Genomic DNA, 21,761 nt, shown 5'->3' with positions numbered 1-21,761 from the left:
CGAAGAATGGAAAAGAATCAAGATTTGTAAGTAAACGAATCTTGGTTTAATTTTTTTTTGTTTTTTTTTTGTAATATTAACGAACGGTTACTAATAACCGTTTTTTTCTTTATTATTTTAGGATCGGGTTGGCTTCCGAGTTCCGAAGAACGGAAAGAACCAAGTTTCGTAAGTACAAGTACGAAACTTGGTTTATTTTTTATTTTATTTTTTTTCCTATTATATGAACGGTTACTAACCGTTCTTTTCTTTTTCTTATAGGTTCGGCCATTTGGGTGAGTTTCCGAAGAACGGAAAAAAACTAAGATTCCGTACTATGAATCTTAGTTTTTTTTTTCTTTTTTTAATATTTGGAACGGTTATTACTAACCGTTCTTTTTCTTTTATTTTTTATAGGTTCGGCGTCTCAGGAGGGGTTTCCGAGTTCCGAAGAACGAAAAAAAACCAAAAATTCGTAAGTATATACGAATCATAGTTTTAATTTTGTTTTTTTTTTTAATTTTATTAATGAACAGTTACTAATAACCGTTCTTTCTTTTTTTAGGTTCACGAGTTCCAAAGAACGGAAAAGAACCAAGATTCGTAAGTATATACAAATCTTGGTTTTAATTTTTTTGTTTTGTTTAATTTTATTAATGAACAGTTACTAATAACCGTTCTTTTCTTTTTTTAGGTTCAGGTGGGCTTCCGATCTTTGGAAAAAGTGGAACTAAGATTCGTAAGTAAGTACGAATCTTGGTTTAATTTTTATTTTTATTATTATTATTATGAACGGTTACTAATAACCGTTCTTTTCTTTTTTTTAGGATCGGGTGGATTTTCGAATTCTGAAGTACGGAAAATCAAGATTCGTAAGTAACTACTAATTACGAATCTTGATTTTTTTTCTTTTTTTTTAATATTATTAATGAACGGTTACTAATAACCGTTCTTTTCTTTTTTTTTAGGATCGGGTGGATTTCCAAATTCCGAAGTACAGAAAATCAAGATTCGTAAGTAACTACTAATTACGAATCTTGATTTTTTTTTCTTTTTTTTTTAATATTATTAATGAATAGTTACTAATAACCATTCTTTTCTTTTTTTTAGGATCGGGTGGATTTCCAAATTCCGAAGAACGGAAAATCAAGATTCGTAAGTAACTACTAATTACGAATCTTGATTTTTTTTTCTTTTTTTTTTAATATTATTAATGAACGATTACTAATAACCGTTCTTTTCTTTTTTAGAATCGGGTGGATTTCCGAATTCTGAAGTACGGAAAATCAAGATTCGTAAGTAACTACTAATTACGAATCTTGATTTTTTTTTCTTTTTTTTTTAATATTATTAATGAACGGTTACTAATAACCGTTTTTTTCTTTTTTTTTAGAATCGAGTGGATTTTCGAATTCTGAAGAACGGAAAATCAAGATTCGTAAGTAACTACTAATTACGAATCTTGATTTTTTTTTCTTTTTTTTTTAATATTATTAATAAACGGTTACTAATAACCGTTCTTTTCTTTTTTTTAGGATCGGGTGGATTTCCGAATTCCGAAGTACGGAAAAGAACCAAGATTCGTAAGTATATACGAATCTTGGTTTTGGTTTTGTTTTTTTTATTTGGAATGGTTTACTAACCGTTCCTTTCTTTTATTTTTTAGGTTTTGGGTTGACTTCCAAAGATCGGAAGAAAAGGAACCAAGATTCATAAGTAAATACGAATCTTGGTTTATTTTTTATTTTTATTTTTTATTATTTTGGAACGGGTACTAACTGTTCCTTTCTTTTATTTTATAGGTTCGGGTGGGCTTCCAAGTTCTGGAGAACGGAAAAAGATCAAGATTCGTAGGTATATACGAATCTTGGTTAAATTTTTTTATTAATATTAATGAACGGTTACTAATAATCGTTCTTTTCTTTTTTTTATAAGTTTGGGTGGATTTCCGACGAATGGATGAACCAAAACCAAGATTCGTAAGTACGAATCATAGTTTATTTTATTATTATTATTTTATTATAATTTTGAATTGCCAATATTTATTTGTAATTTAGATAGATGCTAATAATAATAATATAATTATAAAGTTTTTAAGCATCTAATTAATAAATACATTTAATAAATTTGATAATAAAAATTGAAATAAATTCAGAAAAAAATAGTCTGATTTTTGTTCGATTTAAGTTCTGAAGTACATCTGATTGACTGTCCGAATTTAGTATGATTTAGTTCTGATTTATGTCCGATTTAAGTTCTGAAGTACATCTGATTGGTAGTCAATTGGATAACAATCGGAATATATTTTTTTGTAAAAATCGGACATATTTCAGCCATAATTCGACCTAAAATCGGATGTCCGATTTTTAGCCGATTTGCCTTATTTCAACTAGTGTAGTATCCTATTTTAAAGCAATACTAAGACCTACTGTACTGCTAAAATAGAAAACAGTTTTCTATTATACTTGTAATACTATTATAGTATAACTAAAATTTATTAGTTAAATTCACTATAATTTTTATAGGATTCTTCCATCCTTAACAAAATGGCATATTGGATTACACCAATTGGATTTAAACTAAATATCTGAGATTTATGATTACTAAAAACCAAATTAAGTGCAATATAAAACATTACTATCTACTATTGAATGTAAGGGGAGTTACATATATTACGTAATATTCAGTTTAATATAAACTTACCCCCCTCTTGTCAGATTTAATAACCAATCAAATTATAATATTTATAAATTATATATTTTATTAAGTGTAATGTAAGATTTTGGTTACCCCTCCCCCTTTAATAATTACGTAATATCTGTAAGAGAAGTGGCATATATTATATTTTACTATGAATTCTACCCCTCCCCCCTTTGTCAGATTTAATAACCAATTAAATTTAATTATACAATTTATATAAATAGAATAAGTGTAACATCAGATTTTAATTATCTCCTTCCCCTCTAATAATTACGTCATATATGTCACTTCCTTAAACTCCCTAATATATTCTGAAGAATTTTTTTTTTTTTTTTTTTTAATGATTTATATATGCTTTATTGATATTAAGTTTATATACCATACAAACAAATTATCATGAGCTATATCCACCCAGCAGGATGCAATCATCAAAATATAGATAATAAAAGAAAAATGATAGTTGATACTATACCAATTAATTTGAACTACAAGATTTGAGGTTTTTTTTTTTTTTTTTTTTTTTTTCCTTTCAAAATTAATGAATTTAAGTTCAGAGTAAAATTAATTATGTTGTTATTAGATCTATTATAACATTGTTAATAATATTTTTTGTTTTCTTATATCGCCCAGCTATACCACCAGTTATTACTAATTAGTAAACTCATCTGATTCTTGAGCTTTTTTTCCCACTCTATAACACTTTGATATAATGTGATTTTCATTTAATGAATTTTCAGACTGCACTGAATCCAACTCAATTGAAATATCATCAAGACTGCAATTTGATCTTCCTGTAAATCTGAATAATTGTTCTTCTTTAAAATTTGTTTATCCTGTTTTAAGTGTTTAACCTGTTGGTGAGAGGATTTGAAGTAACGATCCATATTTTCAGATTCATTTAATTTTTCTTTTCTTCCAATATTTCTAGTCTTTTCCCATGCAATAGTAGCATTACATCTTGGTATTCAAATTAGTTCTTTAAAGTGAATAATAAAGGAGTCCAAAAGTGAAGCCAAGAATAAAATGTTTTTTGATTCTGAGAATCCAAATGTTTGTTTTGAAATTTTAGAAATATTGGTGTTAATTTTAGCTTCCAAGGCCAATGAGCTAAAATCAATAAATTTTTTGTTATCATGTTGTAATCCTAGTATCTGGTTTAATTTCTCACTTATGGCTTTAGGTGTGTTTTCTGGTATGTTACTCCATTTTTGAATTATAGGAATCACATCATCTTGCATTCTACTTTTAATTATAGGCCATAGATCCTTATTGGCATCATATTCAATAAAATGATATCTGTTTTCTTCTTTATTAGCATTGCACCTGGGACAAACAAAATCTTTGTATATATTTGGTTTTCGCTGTAACAGGATAGTACCTATAGGAAGAAGTTTAGCAAATAGTTTAATAATAAAAATTAAATGCCAGTGTTTTTTAACTGAAATACAATTAAACTCTTTATATCTATGAATTAAGTTCCATGTTATATTCCAGGCAATTGGTATTTCATGTTTATTGGTTTTTAACATTGACCATTCTGCTGCTACTTTAGCATTCATTAGAGTTTTGATAAATTTCCTTAAATTGTACTCTATTGGGATCTGTTTGAAAATTGGAAAAAATCTAACTGTCCTACTACTATAGCTAAACCTGTTGTTAAAGTAGCAGCTGTTGTTACTTGTATTTTTAGCTAATTCATCTACCATTTCATTCATAACATCTCCACTATGTCCCTTAACTTTCACTAATTCTAGATCCATCTTTTTTTCTTGTAAAAGAATATCTATCTTGAGTAAGATTAAAGAATTAGTCTGTTTTAGTAGTTTCCTGCCTGATTTATTATGTTGATTATTGATCATGTAGATGGCGCTTTGACTGTCTGTATAGATCCTGATTTTTGCATTCATAGGACCTGTGAGTAATGCCAGGAAAATGGCCACTAATTCTGCACGTGTAGATGAGGGCTATAATGATAAATTTGTTTGGGCTGACAAAGCAGGTTCATTATTAACACAAAATGCTGCACTCATATTTGTGTACACTAGATTAGGGTTTTGTTTGCCCACTGATGTAGGGATGCTTGGCATGAACGAACCATCTATGTAATATTCTACCTCTGTTCTCTCTGCTAGTATATTTCTAATATCTATTAGTTGAGCTTTCAGGTTATCATCATCTATCCATCTGTGAATCCATATGTCTTGAACCAATGGTAAACTAATTATAGGATTTAGGGCCGCTGTTGGTACCATATCATCAGGTATCATGGTGTTAGATCGATGAGTTGATGACAACCATTCACTAGGGAAACTCCAACCGCGCATATTAGAACTTTTTTCTAATATTGCCACCTTGCAATAGTAAGCCGGTATAGATCATCCCGTGTCCTGATATCCTATGATTCCGTTATTATTGTATCCTGGTCGATAATTCACTAAAATCCCCTGTTCGTGTCAGAGTATTTTGTTAACTTTGCCTATTGACCATGCGTCTGAATTAGCCAAAGGTTCCCGAACATAGACAACTTGTTTACGGCGTGCGTCCGGTGTGATATCCATTAAAAAAACCCAATGGTTAACTTTAGCAAGCTCCAGATCATCATTTACTGTTAAATTATCTATTCTGGATGTGCACAAATGGGTCACATCACGATACCATCTGGCTACCCTTCCTTGTACCGGGAGTAATGCTAATTTACGATATTGTTTTCATGTCATAAGATGTGTACCCCTGATAAATAATTGATCAATATAGAATATTGGGTAATGTGGGCTTTGGTTTAACCGATATATGTATTTTGTGAGTTGATATTGTTTAAAGAACTTTAATATCAGCTCTTTCCCCCTAATACACTCCAGATTGATCTATCAATCGGGTCTATTGCCATTGTCATGTCGAGGGTCTTAGCTATTACCAATGCATTAAATGAGACGTTTTTCTGGGCTTGAGGCTTTATCCAAGGCATTACTTGAAGATCGCAGTCAAAAATCGGATCCGTGATGAGTGATTTAAGCTGCGCGTCTCTGAGTCTAATCTGTGTTGATGTCACTGCGTATGAATCACTATTCAACCTAATCGTTAAGTCTGTTATGGTATTGATGCAGTGGAGTTTCCATGGATGATCCATACCGAGACATCCCTCATGAAATAATAATGACGAAGGTGTGTTCTTAGGTAATTTCAACCAATTTTTTACCACCTTCATTACCGGAGCAAATATGTGATTCCAATCATGCTCTGATAATGTCATAATTTGAGCTGTATATATTAGTCTAGGTATTAATACTCTATTGATTAGGTAAATGCATTGACCAGCTGAAATGAATTTCCTACGGACTATAGTACAAAAATCATTGACTATCATAGATAGGCGTTGCATCTATCGTCGTCTGCTCGGTTTATTAGAGAACCAGACTCCAAGATACCTTATTTCCTCATTTGTGGCTTGAATTATAGAACGATCACGACCTAGTTCAATATTTTGTTCGTGCCATTCCACAGTTGGGTTGATGATTATCAATTCTGACTTCTTAGCGTTGATATCAATATCATTAATTATATAGAATTCATTTGCTATATCTACTATATTTTGCATCCTAAATCTTGATGATTCTAAGAATATCGTATCATCCATATATGCACATACGGGGACCTGAAGCCTGTATTGCGTCCATGTGATAGGGTCATTAATATCATTCGGCCAGGTAACCTTCATTTCATATCTGCTCGACTTTTTGATGTATTCTTATCAACAGCGGATCATAAAAAAATTCCCGCCACAATAGCGGGAAAAGTGCGTCACCCCGATCAATTCCGTCATTTCCGGTGAACCCATCACTTAGCCATACGCTGTGGCTACTTTAAGGTGTCTGTGTTTGAAGAGGGCTATAATCCATTCAACCAATGATGCTGGGATGTCAATACAAAGCATGGCTCGTTTTAAAACCTTTAATCCCACTGAGTCAAACGCCTTTTTCATATCCTGTGTGAGGACCCATAGTTCCTTACTGTTTTCCCTGGCATCCTCTATAAAATTGTTAACTAGGTATATTGGTTCGCTTGTGCATTCTCCGGGTAAACCGCAACAATTGTATTCCTGTAGTACGTTACATTATTTCAAAACTGAACTCAACCTATTCGTGATCATCTTTGTAAAGGTTTTCCGAAAACAATCCAACAATGCAATAGGTCGAGTATTCAAAATGTTGTATTCAAAGTTGATGGACTTATGTATGGAAAGAATGACCGATGTTTTCCATGCCATAGGCACAAGTCCAGTTTGTAGTGTCAAGTTTCCGAACTTGACCATGAAGAGGATTAATTCTTCAGGCAATTGTAAGATGATTCTGTAATTTATACCAGACAACCCCGCAGCCGACTCTTTATTTAATTCTTTAACGGTATTATTCCATTCTGCCATAGTGATCTTTTCTATTGTAGATTCCATCACTTCTTTGAATTTACCTACGGGTTCATAAATTTGTTGCCAAATTGGTGTCATTGTATCCAGCAGTGTGTTTCTTTTCCTAAACATGTTCGCGAAATCATTGTCCACTGCTTTTTTAACTTCTCTCGGTTCTGTAGCTAGTCTTTTAGTCGAAATTCCTGTTTCCTCATTTACTAACACTTTATCTATAACTATATTTGTGAGAGTGTTTCTATCTAATATGCTGGATAGCCATGTTGTTTGATAATCTCGTGTAATTTCTACTCTCTTGTCTATTCTATATTCTGAAGAATTAAGCATAAATAAAGAGTTAATATGATAACAGATATATTAATTCAATCAATTGCATTTTTAAAAAACTAATTTACTAATTTTGATCATAGACCTCTACTAATTATCTTAGATTAGTACTCAAATAACACTAATACAACTTATATTTGAGTTTATTTAGAGTTTATATTAAAAATTTTCAAAAGTTGTGTATTATAGAGATGTTTTTAAAATTTTATTACCCTATATACTTCATTTTAAATACAACTAGTGATTTGATTTTAATAAATTTATATCATTGAATTCATCTTGATAAGAGAATTCTAATAGTAGTAAAATTACATTTCTAGCTTTAATATTAATAGAATTATACCATAAAATATATTTTACTTCAGTATTTAAAGTTTATTTGTGAGTTGCATTAATATTATTTGAGTTCTGTAATAATTAAAAATTAAAAATACTAATTATATTTATTTTTTTATTTGACTGATCTATAAAGCTTAATTGCCGATCCACATGTGATTGATAGAATTTATATAATAAAATGTGGCGTAACATTTATATATAAGCCATGTCAATCATATTTTTATATCAAATAAAATGCAACCATATTGTTATACAATTGCGTAATTTAATACCTGCAATATATGTTTAAGATCTTAGAAAAAAAAAAAAATTTTTATAAAAAGTTTTTTTTCTTTGCAGTTTATAAAGTTTTATATGTAGGAAACAGAAATTTCATAGTATTTACTACTATTTTACTTCTATAGTATAAACAATTTCTAGTTCTTTAACTTTTTTTTGACGCTTATAAAACTTTTTTTGATTATTATTTCTGTCAACTATTATATTTTTAATAACACTACGCACTTTTATATCACTTTTTCTTTCACAAATATGTCCAGTTTGTAAAAAATATGAATATTATGAAATATATGAATAATAAAAGGACTTTTATTAAGTTTTAGCGTAATCTCAAAATAGGAATAGTTATCTTAAATTTTTTTAAAAAAATAATAAACAAGTCATATAAATATGGACATAATAATGAAGTTCTGATATAATAGCACCAGTTGTAACAAGTTTTTTGGAAGTTATGTATGTATTTGACGTTGTTGTTTCTTGGGAAAACAGAAATTTCAAACGGCATTTTTTTTATCAATTAACATAACGCTGTAAATTCCCCCATGAAAAGTTTTTATACTTAAAATATACTTAAAATTTTATTAAAATATACTTAAAATAAGTATCAATTTTAATTTGCGATATACTTATACTTGCCGTCCAAACTAAAATTCTATAAATACCCACCCAAACCCAAATCCCATGGGATTTGGGTGTAATGTCAAAATTGGAAAAATTAAGTTTGGACGGCCATAACTGGACAAATCAGCTAAACCTGGATAAATTGGATAAATATGGATAAACTGGACAAAATTCTAAATCCAAACTATAATAATCTAGACAAAGTGAATATCCCAAACCCAAACTATTTACGATTCAATTTATTATTTATGAATTTAACAGAAATTACAATTTTATATTAAAATTTTAATAAAAATAAACTATCCTAATCATCATGTAACAAGTCTTTAATATTAAAATTTTTATCTCCATATTCAATTTTCGATTTATTTATATTTGCTTAATTTTCATTAATAGAACCTAATTGATTTATATTTAACTAAATTAATTTGCTTATTTCCAAATTTAATCCATTTTCATTTTGCAATTACAAATCATTATTCTCTTCACTGTCATCATCAAAAGCTGGAAATAAATCATTATCCTCAAATAAATCGATACCTTCTTTCATTGCTATAGTAATTTGGTTAAAAGCAGTGGTGAATTCATCTTGACTGATGTTATTATTAATAAAATTTAATTCACTTGGAGCATTTGCAATTAAAAAAGAATGGGATTTAAGCCAATGATTCCAAATGAAATATATTCATTCTAAATATTTAATTAATGATATTTTTAGATATTAACATTAAATATAGTTAAGATGATTAAATAATATTAGAAAGGAATTTAAATTTACTTATTTTGTCTCTTACATAAATTGGGGAAATTCATATTAAATTTGTCATTTGTCTATCAGATTTTAGATTGGTCTGAGTTTGGCCATTTGGGATTATGGCCCAAACTAGGTTTTTCCAGTTTTTCCATCATGGGATTTTAGGAAGTGCTGAAAAATCCCATTTGTCCTGGTATTTCCACTGGACAAACCCCAAACTTTTGGGTTTGAACGGTAAGTATAGATATACTTATAATATACCTAAAATGTATCTAAAATACTTTTAAAATATACTTTTAATGTACTTGTTTTTTGCCCAAGTACTTAAATTATACTTAAAATATACTTAAACTAGAATTTAAGTACAATATAAATGTATTTTTTACATATTTAAAATATTCTTAAAATGTGCTTAAAATTTAGTATTTATGGATGACTCTACTCTTGTTTTCTCGTCAAAAGCTGGCATGGAATCTATGTTATCCATTACTGAAGAATTTTATCAGATTAATAACACTTCTGCCAATCACAATAAATATGTGTTAATTACTAATTTGTTACCTTTAACTTCAAATTCTACTCTTTCCCCTGTTACCTTTAATTTGGTATTATTCTCTTTAAATAGAGTTCCTTCTATCACTATTACTCCAATCTCTATGACAACTTCTTTTCATTTTTTAGGTGTTTGGTTTAACATTAAAAACTCCCGTGATTTCATCAAGAAACAACTCAAATGCGAATGTAATTCTTTCGCTACAACCATCCGACCCGCAAAGCTCTCTGTCAAACAAGTTGTGTATTTACACAATGCCGTCCTTATACCAAAACTTGAATATCAGATGCAAGTTACTCACCTGTCTGAATCTGACTGCCACCTAATAATGAGAAGTATTTAATCTGTAATGAAACATAAAGCTAATTTTTCTCGTTCTCTTCCCAACCCTATTTTATTTTTATCTCAAGCTTTGGGCTTGATTAATTTATTCGCTCATCAATAACAATGTCATATTACTAATTTATTTTTAATGGCTAATTCTTCTTCTTCTTTTATGCAATCTCTTTTTCGTTATTTATAGAATACGTTTGCTTCAATATAACCTTTTGATTCCCATTTCTCCCTTTTTAATTAAAGACTGGTCCATATAGTTTCTCTTTTTTCTTTTAAAAAGGATTATATCGCCTGCACTATTGCTCTCTTAATTTCTACTCCCTTTCGCTTGCTTCAAACTCAACTTTCGAAGCTTCCAAAATTATCTTTGCTTGATGGACACATTCCTTTGTTTGAATGCATGTTACCTAAAGCCTTTAAGGCTTATTATCCCATCCTGCGCAAATGATAGCTGTTCTTTTTATCTCAATTCATAACTATACAAGACACCCATTTAATATCCTGGAAGGTTTATTACAGTAATTTAGTTGGACAATGTGGCCCTAGCTACACTCCCTTTTGGTACAAAGATATCCAAAGACAAGTTACTATTCTTGATTTTAATAATCATTCTCTACCTGCAAATGATTCTTCATTCTTTGAACTTGAATCCTGCCTTTCTTCTCTTTCTACTACCATGAACTGAATTGTCACGTTGGATGAATTTAGTTCTCTCATTTTTGGTAAACAACTTTTGGTCACATCTGGTCGAGGTACCTGCTCCATTGTACATTGGATTTCTCCTAATTGTGAATCTTCACCTGGTGAGTGGTGACATTATTAAACTTCTTTCCTGCCCTGGTTGCACTGCTCATACTCCTTTACTTCCTTCTAAAAGACAGAATACTGATTTAACTCTTTGCACACCAAAAGTCTCTCTATCACATTTGCTCATCCTGCCTACTATTAATGAGCAAATTAGATGCGATACTTCTGAAATGGCTACCCTTTTTACTTGGGCTGATATTGAAGATGGTGTTCGTTTTCATTATAATAGATGGGATATTGCTCCTGATTTCTCCCCTATCAATACCATTGAGGCTCCTGTTATCCCTATCACTATTGAATCCTCAACTGTCGCTATTTTTGCTAACTCTCCATTAATTCCCTCTACAGATTCACATTACACCTTTTTCACTGATGGGTCCCTTATTAACTTAAGAACTCCTGACGTTTCTATAGGCTGGTCTTAGATGTAAATTATACCAGATGCTGGCTTTCACAACTCTATTGCTACATATGTACATGGCATTATTCGAGATAATCCCTCTTTTTTCCGAACTGAAGCTGCCGCTATCTAAGCAGTTTTAACCATCTCTCCTCGCAACTATTTATACTGACTCGCAAACTGCCATTGATAGCCTCTGAGGTTGTTCCACTTCTATTTATTCTAATAGCCAGCTTTATTATAAAACTACGAATTTTGAACTCTAGGCTATTATTGAACGAACCATTCTCTCCAAGAATTTGACTATTCTCCCAGTCAAAATCAAAGCCCATTCTGGCAACTATCTAAATGATTTTGCTGACTTCTTGGCCAACACTGCTCATACTTTATCTTCTAGAATTTTGATCTCTAACTTGGATCTTGCTTCTGCCCATGATTTTGTCTTAACCTATGATAATGATGTCGTCTGCGAATCCAATTCACGACACCTTCTCAAGCAATATTATCAAACGCAGTTAATGCGTGATTTGTTACACTTAACGCGATTTCACTTTACTTCTTTATTATCTTCTCATATAGATTATATCATTGATTGGGATCTTACTTGGTTTGTTTTGAAATTTGAACCCACTCATGATGCTTCCTTTACTTTTAAACACGCTTCACGGCATCATACCTTTAAATTTAAACTCTTCTTGGATGATTTACCTACCTTGGAGAAACTTAAGAAAACATGTTCAGATTTATATATGAACGAATTAACTTGCTATTCTTGTATTGACCGCATGGAAGATTTAATGCACCTCTTTATGTGCAAGAGATGTCGCTTATCTATGCAACAAATCTTTCAATCTTATCAAAATCATTTGATTTCTAAAATTCAAGAAGCAGGTAAATTGGCTGATATTGATCCTACCCCGTTCATTATTAAACTTTCTTCCCTTTCATGCTAGTCTTTCTCTTCTACGAATTGGTTCGCTTATGCCCTTGTTCGTGGTTGTTTGCCCAAGCTTTTTGTCAATTTATTAATCGACATATTTATCCCAAGAAATTTTGTGATGAAGGTTATCGCTGCCATTCACAATAATTTTATTCAGAAATTCAGAAGACGAATTTGGAATCCACGTTCCTATGATAAAGGAAGATGGGAATTTGCGATGAATATTACTCATAAGTTAAAAACTACTTCTCAGCCGTAAAGTCTATGTACTTATCTTACTCATCTTTACCACCTCTGACCCTACACGATTTACGTGACTCCAAAACTGATTGGTTGAAGAACTCGATGAAATATGGTTTTCCTTTGTTTAATTATTTTTCGGGTTTTATAAGTTGTCTAACGGTGTTACAACAGCTTTTGCAGGATGGAATGTCAATTTTTATAGTGGACGTGCTATTCGTTATTTTGTTAGCATAGTTGCTTCTACTTTGGTTAGAATATATCAAGGGGGAAGATCTGGAAAAATTTAGTGTAATGCGATTTTTCTTTTTTAGATTAATTTTTTACTTTATTTTTTTTTAGGAGGCTATATAACTTTGTTTTTAATTAGTTTTATTTTTATATTTTTCTTTTTATTTTTTTCGTAAATTGTAAAGTTTGAATAAATTTAATAAAGATAAAGGCTACTATGCCTAAGGTTGCTTGCCGAAACTAGAGGGTTTCAGCAAAATGGCGTACGCGAAACTGCCGAAACTAGTTTCACGAAATCATCAAGAAATGCCGAAACTGCAAAACCTATCAAAATCGCGAAACTGCCGTAAGGGCAGTGACATTTATTACGTAATATTTTAGGGGGTGGGAGGGTATTTAAAGGTCATATAACATATAAGTGTAACGTAAGATTTTTCATATTACATGGGGGTGGGGGAGTATGGGCTTATAGTAAATAGATATTACGTAATAAATGTCACTGCCCTAACTTACTGAAACTGTTTCGGCGTTTCGGCAATACTTTCTATATGATTTAATTAGAGTTTCGGCATTTAAACAATTTATAAGAATAAAGACAATATGATTTTTTGTATGTAAATATTTATTTTATAATATTTAATATTAAACTAATAAAATACACGATTAAAAATATAATAAAAATTAAAATTTAATAATATCTTTATCTTCTATGTGGGGACCTGCTTCTACCTCTTCTTCTATCTCTACTTCTGTCCCGTCTTCTATCTCTACTTCTATCTCGTCTTCTATCTCTACTTCTATCTCGTCTTCTATCTCTACTTCTTGATCTATTTCTTGATCGAGACCTAGATCGCGACCTTCTTCTTTTCCTTCGCAATCTATATTCATATCGACGTCGATCATGCGCAGCATGCTGCCATCGATACTCTCGTCTAAACAGATCTAAAATCCAATAAAAATATTAATGAATTGAATGAATTGCCTAAATAAAATTAATTTAAAATAATAATTAATAATAATTACCGGTTTGTAACCAGAATTCATCGTTCATATCAGCAAAACACGCTCTATCGAAACTATTTGGGCTTATAATAGGAATGTCGTCATCATTATTATTTATTATCCTACTGAGGTTTTCATAACCTCGTTTGAGAGCATTCCATTTTGTTTGGCATTGCCTGGGTGTCGCTGCAAATCCCGTTGCAACGAACACCCTATTTGCTATTATTGTCCATGCATTTACATGATAACGGTTTGCAATTCTTTCGAATTGCTGATGTAAGTTTCTCCGCTCTGCGATTAATTGCCTAGCTGCGTTAATATCCATTGGAATACTGGTGGTGGCGGTGAGACAAAAGGTACTAATGCTGCCATTTTTTATTTTTATGATTTTTTCGTAACTTGAAATTTGAAAATTAAATACAATTTGAAAATTAAAATACAATTTGGTTTTGAATTGCGAAAAAAAAATTCAAATTTCATAATATTTATAATAATTTTAAAATTCGTTATAATGTTTAAAACATGAACTGATAAACATAATAACATTCTACATAATTAAAGTATTTGTAACAAAATAAATACAGTTTTGATTCTAATGTAATAAATTTAATTAACGCAGTTCTAAATTTTTTTTTGTAACGCAGTTCTTAAAATTTATTGATCTAATGTAATAAATTTAATCAACGAAGTCCTTAAAACTTATTGATTCTAATATAATATGCTTATTTTTATTCCTTAATTAAATTGCACTATTTTTAAAATATAATATGCTTATCCTTATTCCTTAATTAAATTGCACTATTTTTAAAATATAATATGCTTATCCTTATTCCTTAATTAAATTGCAATGTTTTAAAATATAATATAAAATTACAATTGCCTGCATTGCCTGCATAATTATATGTTAACTGGACTTTGATCGCGAATATTTTGCCCTGCATAATTACATCATTTATTTCCTAAATAGTATCATTATTTAAATCACATGATATTAGAATTAATTCTCATTGGATTAACTATTGTAATTATTTCTCATTATTATTATTCCTCATTATCATCATAATTATCGTCATTATTATCACCGTCATCCATACCTAATACATCATCTATATCATAATCATAGTCACCTTCTCCGGGTCTCTTGTTATTACCACTATCATCAACTTCATCATCTTCCGCATTATTTTCATCTGAATCATCCAATATATCTCTTAGAATATCGCCAATTTCACTAGTAATTGAATCATGCGATAAATTAACAAATTGATCAATTCATAGACTTTCGATTACTACATGGCAATTGTCTTCGGGTATTGTTTCGCCGCTTGTAGTTAATCTCTGAGTAGAAGCTTGCTCCTCATTATATTCCTCATCGTCATCTTCTGTAAAAGCTTCTGCAATACGTATATTGATCTCATCATCACTAAGACGAGTATTCTTTTTTTGATCAATTCCATAAAATCCAAGTTCAGTTTTTGAATTGGATTTCCAATACAAAATTAATTTGCACATGGATTCTAGTTTATCCACATTAAGATTTAAGCGACGTTTATGAAATAGCCATCCTAAAGTCGAAAATCCACGTTCGCAAGTTGCTGAGTTAGGACATATTGCAAATAGATAACTTGCAATTCTTGGCAGGGCATCTGGTTCTGGTTCGGTATTAATATATTTCCACCAATTCACGGGATTATCTTTAGCAAAACTGATATCTAGGTCAAATGGCTCTTGCTCATTAATATATTTCTGTATTTGATCACATAAAGTTTCAGCTTCGTAACGGTCGAAACCTAAATTTTTCCCGATTGAAGCTGCACATTTGATAATTCTCATAAGGGCGCATTTTTTAAGTGGCGCGTTTCTAAATCTGAGATCCATAAAAAAACAAGTAATATACTTATCATCATCGAACTCATCAAATCTTTCATTTATTACTTTGATACAATGACTTCGGAATGCAGGATTTAATGATTTGGGTAACTTTTTTAATGTAGCTGCAAGTCTTGCCAAGCTCAGGAAACAATCTGCAAGTGTAGCTCTTCTCGATTCTAATGAAAGTACCGCTTTTCTTAGAGGATCCAGAACAAATCCAAGAACTCGTAAATTTGAAAAAAAATTTCTCGATTGAATAATCGGTTTTATTTTATCATTTGTTAGCACTTTATCGTGATCGCTAGCCATTTCTTCTAGTGCTGATTCCAAATTTATTACTGAATTTACGGATTCACTAGCAGTAGTCCAGCGTATCTTGCAATATAATTTTAATCCTCCTCCACTAATTCCTTTTTCTTTAATTATTTGAGCAAGTTTTGCATTAGCCTGATGAGAACTTCTAAAAAAGGTTGTCAAAATATTAACACGTTTTAATAAACGTTCCCCAAGCTTCTCCTTGACGATGTCGCATGCAATTAAATTGATAGAATGTGCAATGCATCACACATTCTCAATCTTTGGATGATTCTCATGTATAATTTTTCATGCATTACAAACATTGGCCGCATTATCGGAAACTACAGCACATATTCGATCTTCTCCAATACCTTCTATAACCTTTTCAATTACCGTAACTAGATATTCTGCAGTGTGCGAATTTTCAGACAAATCAGAAAGTTGATAAAGATATTCTTTACGTGACGGAGTCATTACAATGAAGTTCCAAATTGAACGATATGTACCAGACGTCCAACCATCAAAGGCTAAATTATAAATTAATATTATATAGTAAGTAAGATTAAATAAAAATGACGTATGATAGTCTATTTAATTTAACAAACCTAACGTTAAATTCGTTTCCTTTTCAAGCTCAGAATTAACTTTGAAGTTCACTTGAGCTAATTCACGTTCAAGTAGTTGATTTACTAATACTTCCTTTGTTGGTGTATTGTACCCGGCATTAAGCTCTTTTATAAAATTGATGAAAAAGGGATGTTCCACTACTCTAAACGCAATTCTGCACGCAATAAAAAATTTAACTAATACACGATTAATTCGTGTACATCTTTGTTCGTTAAGCTCTGTTGAATCATGGTAATCATCCATGTTACTTTGACCTTCAGAGTATTTTCTTTTTTTGGATGACTTGGACTTATCTTGCCGTTCCATTACTTTAGTCATATACCTTCTAATAACTGCTGCTGGTGTATCTGGACAATGGTTTGAAAGATGCTCTTCGAGCTTTGAAACTTCATCGCGTGACCATGTATTCTTACAGTACTTGCAGGAGGCGGCAAATTTGCCAGAACCAACAGCTTCTCCTTTATTAATATCTTCCCAAATGCTATTAGGTGACCGACCTCCTCTATTTTTCTTTTTAATGGGTGAATCTTCTATGTGATCAGTCATTTGAAACAGTTTATTATTAATTTTATTATTAAGAAAATGGTAAAAGAAACTTTAGTTCAGTGTTAAAGGAGATGACGGAATTGGGTTTATTAAATGCATGTTACGCATTTTCCTTTAATGAATATAAGCCCCTTAAAAAAAAACTGTAAAAACGTGTAATATCATAATATTAATATGGGAGTTAGAAATGAAAATTCTAACACTAGATAAAGCTTAAAAGAACTAAGACGATGGTAAAATATTGAAGTTTAATCTTTTATCTGTAGATTATTTGATCATCTAAATTATATTATTAATTGGTGTAACTTGGCGTAACTATATGCAAATCTTATGATCAACTATGCCGAAACTATGGAGAAACCTATTATAGAGGTTTCGGCATGTTTCGGCAGTTTCGCAATTTTGATAGGTTTCGCAGTTTCGGCGTTTCGGCGTTTCGGCACTATATAAGAGTTTCGGCAAGCAACTTTAAGCACCTCATTACACTGGTCAAAATCAAAAAAATCGGACATATAAAAAATCAGCTAAAAATTAGACCAAAATCAACTGACATTACAAATCAGCACATCTGATTGATGCCAATCAGACAATTTAATAAAGATCTAGCAAAAAATCATCATATTTAATTAACAGCTGATTGATGCTAATTGAAATCAAAAAAATCAGACAAATGGCAAATCAATCTAAAATTTGCCCAATATTCAAATATGCACTTCCGATTTATGAAAAATTGACAATTTAATAAAAATTCAATAAAAATTCAATAAAAATTTGGCAAAAAATCATTATATTTGGTTGATGGCTGATTGATGCTGGTTGAAATCAAAAAAAAAATCAGACAAAATGACAAATCAACCTAAAATTTACCCAATATTCAAATATGTACTTCAGATTTACGGAAAATTGACAATTCAATAAAAATTCAATAAAAATTTGGCAAAAAATTATTATATTTATTGACAGCTGATTGATGCTGGTTGAAATCAAAAAAAAAAATCAGACAAAATGGCAATCAACCTGAAATTTACCCAATATTCAAATATGTACTTCCAATTTATGGAAAATTGATAATTCAATAAAAATTTGATAAAAATTTGGCAAAAAATCATTATACTTAATTGACAGCTGATTGATACAAAAAAAGTCATCAAAATTAACTTTTGAAAAACATGATTTGTCATTAAAATTCAGAAATTCGGAAAAAATCAACACCAAATTTATAGTCAATTACTCAATTTATTATAAATTTATGTCTAAAACTTATAAGTTTATAATTGGTATTTTCTACTAATTGGATGGATTTACGGCTAAATACTCTCTTGCATTTTGCCGGTTTGAGATTTTGTAACTTACTGGTACAAATCTACCTAAAATATGATGCACAAGTATTATACAATCACGACTTATTATATAAAATTCAGTATTCCACAACTCAACATTACAAATTTCATCACTGCTGAAATAGTATCGAATATTGGTTGAATTTGCGTGTTTATACCAATAAACGTATGCTAGAAAATGTTCAACAGGACCATCCAGAAAGTCTACTACGTGAGTAAAATAATACTGAATTTGACCTGGGTAGGTGTCGACATCTTCATCATCCGTAATAAATTTTGCTAAGACATACGAACTTTTTACATGTCTTAACGATAATGACGATCTAAAGACTTCTGAACCAATCTGACACCTTCTGAATTGGTTAATTTTGACTCTAATTATTATATCGTTATCTAAACCTTTTACAAGAGGCCTTCGAAATCCAAATAATTTGTAAGTCGCATTGTAATATTCGACCATTAAATTTAACATTTCACTTGAAAGTAGTATATTATGAGATACCGGCTTGAAAAATTCACCTGGAAAGCTTTCTTTGCCAGAAATCTGTGAATCCTTAATATTTTATGAATTCAACCAAAATCGATGCATCTCATCTGACAAAAATTCATCAGTAACTGAAAGGGACCCGATAGTACGCTGACTGTTTAGCAATTCAAGACCTTTTACTTCGATACCTAAACTTATGATATTTTCGATTTGTTTATCAAACATTAATTGGCGCATAAGTTCAGACTCAATTTTCCTATTGCTGTTTGGTAACGAACCTAAAAGTGCGAAATCAATAAATTATAAGCTAACATCAGGAAATTTGTTTAGGCGTAATTTAGTGTAATATTTCGGAAATGGTGTAAAATTTTGAAATATTGTAATATTACAAAAGTTTTGCTCTTAAATTTGAATAATTATAGTAATTTAAGAATATCTCACTATCTACTGATCCAATCAAGACGATCTATAGCTCATTGGAATCAGCTCATCAAGGCGAATCGAATGGTAGTAAATTCGCATTTCTACAGTTAATAGAACGCTCTGTAGTATGTAATAAAGTTTTAAATTAATAGAAGGTCATTTATCAAACGTAGAGATATGATTTTACTACCATTCGATTCGTCTTGATGAGCTGATTCCAATGAGCTATAGATTGTCTTGATTGGATCAGTAGATAGTGAGATATTTTTAAATTACTATAATTATTCAAATTTAAGAGCGTAAACTTTTGTAATATTACGTTTTTAGTGTAATATTTTGAAATTTTACACCACCTCTGAAATATTACACTAAATTACGCCTAAACAAATTTCCTGATGAATATTGAAATCGTTAAAATCGTTAAAAAATCGTTAACGGATATTTACCTAATATACCGTTCATATGTTCGAAAAAGAAATACCAGAACGCATATAATAGTCCATAATCAGATGAGCAATCACGCAAATGCAGAGAAAGATAAAGATTTGGTGTGATCTTATCTCTGCCGTGGTAATTTTCAATTAATTTGACTATTTCAATAAGACTTCTATGGGCTTCATTCACCAAATTAGATTCTAGAATCTGATTTACCAAAATCGAACAAACTCTGACAAAATGAGTCAGAATTCTTCTATCTACGTCTGAAAGGTGTTCCCAAAGTGATACAGTTGAATAAATTGTAAAGAATATTCGCCACTGATCGGCCGTAAAATTGGTGAATCCCTTTCCACTATGAATTTTTCCTGGAATTCGACCTAAATCGGATGGTATCTGAAATTCGTCCATCTTTTTCTGAATTTTGTTTAAAGAATTTGGTGTCAAAATACCCCCATCGATCCAAATTTGTTTTACTATCCACTTAGCAATGCCCAGAAATAAGCAATGCATTGAATTGACTGTAATAAATCTAATAGGGTCGAAATATGATAGACGCAACAATTCAGACCATCTAACGCCAGTTTCTTTGACGAAGCACTTTCTAGCAGCGTCTGAGTTGCATCTTCGCCAACCTAATGCGTTTTGCCAGTGCTCATTCGAATCTTGAGCAGAATACCCTACATTATCCATTCCAGCAACATTATGCTGCACATTTTCATAATTTGCTTTTTTCTCACACCTGTAACATGAAACTAAGGCAGAAACATGACCGCAAATTTTTCTTGTGACAGGAATGTCACATGATACTAAGATTAAAGCACCACGAACTCTCTTTCCATTTTCGCATTCATAAGTACGATTTAGTGTTAACCCAGCCCAGAGTGTTTCCAATTCGTTAACTATTGGTGCTAAATAGTGGTTTACTTTATGTAAGCTGACCTTCTTTGGCCCAGGTAAAATGCCAAGAGTCAATAAATTTTCACGTTTAAATCGGATATCGCATGGCAAATTGCATATAGCAGCGTATATGATACCGATATTATAAATAGTACTATCATATGGCTGAAACCAATCAAGATTCAGCATCAAGCCAAGATGAGAATCGGCCACTTCGCTTCTGAAAAAATTTGGCGAATCTTCATTGTCCTATTCTTTAAAATTCTTCCACACTTACCCATCATATATATCGGTCAAAATATTATCAAAATTCGACCGATTAGTCCAATGTCAGAAAGAATTTTTAAACCCAGGCCGACAAAATATAGTGGCAAATTGTTGATTGATTCCAGCAAACAGATACATTAAATTAGGTCATATTATTGTTCGATTTGTCGATACGCTAATTTTTTCAGACAATGCCATATTGCAAAGACGTGATCTATGAACTGAAGAATTGGGAAATTCTATGTGTTGACATTTTATTATAGCAGGATTGTCCTCTTGTTTGAAATCTACCACTTCCTCTTTTTTATACAATTTGTAACATTTCGGATAAGGTACAAAACTATGAAATTGGTCGTTTAATCCAAGCTTCTTTCTTGTTAAGTAAAGCGAATCTGGAAAATCATTAAAATCGTCACTACTGAACTCGTACAGGGCCAATTTCATAAATTTTATTAGAGTCTCAGTAGCTGTCTCTGCGATATTGAATCTTATTCGAAAGTTCATTATCCAAAGTAACATCCATAAAAATCGATTATAATTCGATTCTGAATATAGTGGGTTTTGAAATGGTTCATAACTAGGTGGTGAATAGTCTTCAAAAATTCCAGAAATTCCAAAATTGGATCATTATCTGATTCA

The 21,761-nt window shown here is 30.9% G+C and overlaps 1 protein-coding gene across 1 annotated transcript; it reads left to right on the top strand.

Moving 5' to 3' along the window:
• Positions 1–6: 6 nt before the first annotated feature.
• Positions 7–1,942, top strand: OCT59_000698 (uncharacterized protein; the record flags this gene model as incomplete). The annotated part of the gene is made up of 15 exons (XM_066139037.1): positions 7–26; positions 122–168; positions 262–275; positions 397–454; positions 545–582; positions 674–722; positions 807–851; positions 948–992; positions 1,090–1,134; positions 1,230–1,274; positions 1,373–1,417; positions 1,515–1,566; positions 1,646–1,695; positions 1,782–1,833; positions 1,915–1,942. The coding sequence occupies 15 exons, from the start codon at positions 7–9 to the stop codon at positions 1,940–1,942; spliced, it is 633 nt and encodes a 210-aa protein (XP_065988476.1).
• Between the last annotated feature and the right edge of the window lie 19,819 nt (positions 1,943–21,761).

This window comes from Rhizophagus irregularis, chromosome 1 (assembly GCF_026210795.1).
Source record: "Rhizophagus irregularis chromosome 1, complete sequence".
Taxonomy (NCBI): domain Eukaryota; kingdom Fungi; phylum Glomeromycota; class Glomeromycetes; order Glomerales; family Glomeraceae; genus Rhizophagus; species Rhizophagus irregularis.
Note: the sequence above shows the minus strand (reverse complement) of the source record. Positions and strands in the feature narration are given on the sequence as shown.